The sequence below is a fragment of the Macrobrachium nipponense genome, chromosome 26 (genome assembly GCF_015104395.2).
Source record: "Macrobrachium nipponense isolate FS-2020 chromosome 26, ASM1510439v2, whole genome shotgun sequence".
NCBI lineage: Eukaryota > Metazoa > Arthropoda > Malacostraca > Decapoda > Palaemonidae > Macrobrachium > Macrobrachium nipponense.
In genome coordinates, this window is record NC_087215.1 from 40,779,752 (window position 1) to 40,785,144 (window position 5,393).

The following is a 5,393-nucleotide window of genomic DNA, read 5'->3' on the forward strand; positions in this document are numbered from 1 at the left end:
ACTAAAACTGAAGATTGTAATGTGTAGAGCCATCCATATTGTGATAACTAGAGGTAAGAAATCATCATTCGATACTTCTTGAGAGTAGCAATTTTAAACCATCTAAAAGACAAATTTATCTACATTCTTCATTATTTTTAAAACTAAAAACAGACTTGATTCTAGTCTGCTCAACTTGAAATATTGTGAGCAAAGTTTGTAATGATGTGTATAGCTTTATTTTCTTAATTGCAGATGGGTTACTGGGATGATCCTTCAAAGATGGCAGGCAATGTCCTGCCATCCACGAACCCATACGGGAACTACACTGTAGTCGACACGGTGCCCCAACATCTCCTCCATTTAGTGGATGTCCACTGGTACCAGTTTCCTCCTATGAACCCTCTCTGGTATAATTTGATTGCTGTATGGATGGTTGTTATGGGCCTCCTCGCTATTGGCGGCAACTTCGTTGTTATCTGGGTCTTCATGAACACCAAGTCTCTCAGGACTCCCGCTAACATGTATGTTGTGAATTTGGCTTTCTCTGACTTTGGTATGATGTTAACCATGTGCCCACCAATTTTGGTTAACTGCTATTACCAGACTTGGGCTTTCAGTGATATGGCTTGCCAAATTTATGGTCTACTGGGGTCAAGTTTTGGAACTATATCTATTTGGACAATGATCTTCATTACTTTGGATCGTTACAATGTCATTGTGAAGGGTCTCTCTGCAACACCTTTGACCCCTAAAGGTGCCTTGGCGAGGATTGCCTTTGTATGGGTACAAACACTCTTCTGGGGTCTTCTTCCTCTGTTTGGCTTCTGTAGATACGTTCCTGAGGGTAACATGACCGCCTGTGGCACTGACTATCTCACAGAAGAGCTCTGGAGTCATATATACCTGTATTTTTATGCCTTTGATTGCTATATCTTCCCTCTCTTCTTAATCATCTATTGCTATGCGTTCATCATGAAAGCTGTCGCCACTCACGAGAGGCAGATGCGTGAACAGGCCAAGAAGATGGGAGTAAAGTCCCTGAGAAATGACCCAGAGTCCAAGAAGACTTCAAATGAGTGCCGTCTCGCAAAGGTCGCCCTTACAACTGTGGCCCTATGGTTTATTGCGTGGACTCCCTACTTCGTCATCAATATGGCAGGTCTCTTATACAAGCCTATGGTTACTCCTTTGTTTTCAATTTGGGGTTCTGTCTTTGCCAAGGCCAATGCTGTGTACAACCCTATTGTCTACGCTATCAGCCATCCTAAATACAGAGCTGCTATGGAAAAGAAGTTACCTTGCCTCTCATGTGCTACTGACAGAGATGGAGATGCCAGTTCTACTGGTGATGCGACAACAGTTGCATCATCTGATGAAAAAGCTTAAGTATTTAGAGCATCCTGCCTTATATATGGTAGGAACATGGGAACCAAATCGATGGAAACGACCGACTTTGATACTGATTTTTTTTATCATCCTGTATCCTGAATAAATCCTTTGCACATATAAGATTAGATGGTTTCCATTTTTTTCCTATCTTGTTTGGAACCCCGAAGTATGAGTGTATATGAAAGGGGAAAGGGAAATTAACAATAAATTCTGCAAGAATAATGAGGCAGTAGAACATTAATGTGTTTCCTAATGAAGCTTTCCATAATTATTCTTAGTTTACTTCATTTGTAAGTTCTTATCGTGACTTTCAGCTATTTACATTGACAATATAAGTTTTAACACAAAAGCTGTTATCTATAATATTCTGTAGGTTTCTAAAAAAAATTAAAAAACTCAGCTGGAAGCAGGTAATACAGAACCCTAAATAATTCTGATTTTAGTACCATATGGAATAACTTTTCAGTACTTAAAGTCCTTGTTGTCTTTATTGATAATGATTCGTAATCTACTATAATTGTTTTTAAAGATGTGAACATATATTTAATAATACAATTTTATTAGACTATTGTCCTCGCTGTACTGTACTGTAAAATATCTTGAAAGATGGTACAGACCAAAAATTGAAAATAAAGACTGTTAATGCAATGTGGTGGTCTGAGGGGTCGAGGGTAATGATAAAGCTGATAAAAACCGTGATTTTAATGGAAGTCGTCTTGTTACATGTTCCAGCCGAAGCGTAGCTATCTCCCCATTCCTGCCGTATCACAACAACCCACAAGGCATCAGTAGAACAGCAGAACTTTGACATGTGCATCTTACATGCAAGGCTTAATACACTACAGTTCCTTCCCCAAGATGGAACATAAAATTAACCGATAAGCATCAAGAAACCTTCTCAAACTCAATCTATCTGGGAGTTTAAGAACTCTACTGGATCTCCTTAAAACTCGGGTATGGGGTTCATTTGATTCATCACACTCATTTATTTGAACATAACATAGTACATCATTATCAGAAGATTCTACACAACCTTCTGAGGCTGCAAGTAGAATATCGTTATAAACTGGATCTAGACTACTGGAAGAAACAACATGTGAGAACGAATCCTAAGCTGGATTTACCAGATTACTAGTAAATCTGATTTAGGCATTAATTGGCATGGTGTCTTTCCATATTTCCAAAATTATTTACTTGCACAAGATAATTTCTTTCTACTTAAACTTCTGAAATTTTTCCTTCAACCCAGGTCTCTCCTTTTCCAAAATTGTTTTGCAAGCACAGCATCTCCAACATTATACTTGAGAGTTTCCTGAAAGAACAATTTCTTTGACAAAACTTCCAAATCTCTATTTCTTTTAGAATGGACCTTAATTTATTCAATGGTTGTTTTAAAGGAATGACCAAACAATAGTTCAGCAAGTGACTTTCCAGTACTAGAATATGAACTGATTCTATAAACATACAGGAATCTACAAAGTCTAGTGTTTGAAGATCCACTCCTAAACTTTTAAAGTTCTCACAGTGTTTGAATATCCACTCTTAAAAGATCTCACAACTAGCTCAGCTAATCCATTTGAGGAAGGGCTAAATGATGCAGGAGTTATAGGACTTACACCATTTTTCTTTTAAAAAGCCTTAATCTTCTCCTGAACAAAATATGGAACATTATCTGCTACAATCTCATCTGGAATACCAAAATTAGAAAAGGTTCTCCTAATCGACTAAGTAGTAACCTTTGATGTCCGTGAGAAAGTAACATGGACATCAGTAAATTAGAAAAGGTATCTATAATCACAAGAAAATACTTATTATTCACTGGTACAGCATAACTTATGCATAATCTAGACCACGCTTTACCAGGTGAAGGCAAAGAAAGAACACGAGCTTGGTTTGGTTGCTAATTAGTATAATAAAAATGACAACTCTTTGTAACCTCTGCAACATCTTGATCAATCTTAGGCCACCATTATGACATTTATACCATTATACTATGTAAGTGATCCAACACCTTACACCTCAATTGAACAGGCATGACAATTCTGTTTCTATACAGTACTACATCATCATATAAACTGAGATCGGCCTTCACAGCTCCATACTCAAACAATCTTGGATCCCCATTAGACCAACCAAATTTAATACATTGAAGGATTTTATATGAAACTTCATCCTTTCTAGCACATCTCTGTATAAACTCAAAAGAAATATCATCAAAATCTACTGCCTCAACCAGCTTAATATATTCAACAAGGATATGAAACTTGGTGGCATCTTTAATAGGCAACCTACTAAGCGCATTGGCCACCACATTCTCTATGCCTGCCTTATAGACAAGGTCAAAATCATACTGAGATATCAGCAAAGCTCAACACTGAATACGAGCATTGGCTTGGTGTGGGATCTTATGTCCTTTACCAAATAAGCCAAATTTGCAAACAAACTTCATGCTCTAAAGCCATAAAAAAACTGGTCTCGCAATTGAGCATCAAACTATGGACCAAACTCACAACCTTTTGCCAAAGTGGTAGCTAGGTTTAATATCATAATGAGCCTGAAGCAAAACTAACAACTGTTTGTTTGTTTTAGTATGTGGCAAATCTGTTGCACATACTATATTACCTAGAACTGCAAAAACATTTCACTATCAGCAGACACCAAAAAAAAAAAACAATCTTATTTTTAACACTGTCAGTTACAGACATATAATCAAAATTTGCTTACAATAAACTAAATTTACTTCCAATAAATTCAACCACAATTCAAAATAAATTTTGGAGGGGTTAAAAGCATCAATTTTAGTCTGTGGGGTAGCCATATCCACTAACTTCAATGCCAACAGGCTTATTATTACATATAGCACAAGGTAATTAATCACTAAACCAATCTGTAGGCTACATGTGTTGGAGACTGGATTCACTTATGATTCAAGTGTTCGTACACAGTCCTCGGTTGGCTATCTAATGATTTGGAAAATGCGAATGGCAGTGTGTTTGGAGATTTTTAACAATCTCTCTCTCTCTCTTTCTTTCTCCCTCTATCTCTATCTCTCTCTCTCTCTCTCTCTCTCTCTCTCTCTCTCTGCAGGCAGGTAAGGGGATACTTCTTCAGTTTCTTGTTACATCTTAGTACCATAGAAGGATGTCGGGAAACACTGAAGTTAGCCAAAAATATTATATTCTCTGAAGCATATTACATTTCGAGATAGATTTTTCAAAAGAGAGTGGTAGTGCTTTCTAGAGAGTCGGAGGAGGAAGAAGTGAAGTTCACAAATTAATGTACATCAGAATAGGTTACAAACCTAACAGAACAGACATATTCACTAACGAACACCTCTTTTAGGTTAAGATGATTCATCAGATTCAGTTAGTTCTCGTGGGACCAAAACTAGGTTCCCAGAGCAAGATGAGTTTTTGTTCGTGTGTTGGTTGCTATGCTTACCTAGCCTTCGCGCCCATCCTGTGAATGTGTTTTTGGGCGCTTCTTTCCTGCATGATCTCTGTGACCTGAATCGGACTTATGCTTTTATTATCAGGAATGTATTACATTTCTTTTTATCATGGCATTGCTATTACACATGTCAATAACATAATACAATCTGTAAGCCACTAGGCCTAATTACCTTAATGTGACAAAATCTTCATAAGCAAAATGCTGCATAACCTAATGTAAGCTCCATGATAAATCAAAGGACAAACAAAACAACAGTAGTTTAAGCATACTGTTTTCCTAATAGGCTATGTTTCGACGATACACTTCCAAATAATCAAATCACAAAAAATTAACCACTGCAAATTATTCATTTGTTATGCTACCAAGGCGTCCTCCTTTTCTGGGTTCCATTTATGTTGGGTTCTCAGCAATCGTCAAGATGCACAAACCTTCAAAACACACCTAACATACCATTTTCCTCTGCCATGGGGTCCATTTTTACTTGTCGCCAAAATGTAAGGTGGTGGCCCAAGGGATAGAAGGTAATACTCCTGGATAGGTTAACTGGGTGAAGCACAACCCGAAGGGTG

At 37.5% G+C, this 5,393-nt stretch overlaps 1 protein-coding gene across 1 annotated transcript in view; it reads left to right on the plus strand.

Moving 5' to 3' along the window:
- LOC135200212 (rhodopsin-like) overlaps window positions 1-1,491 on the plus strand; it is a 2,447-nt gene extending 956 nt beyond the window's left edge. The window contains exon 2 of the mRNA XM_064228648.1: window positions 235-1,491. Coding sequence (XP_064084718.1) covers window positions 235-1,368 — 1,134 coding nt within the window. The 3' untranslated portion in view covers window positions 1,369-1,491. The remainder of the gene's footprint in view (window positions 1-234) is intronic.
- Window positions 1,492-5,393: the final 3,902 nt, after the last annotated feature.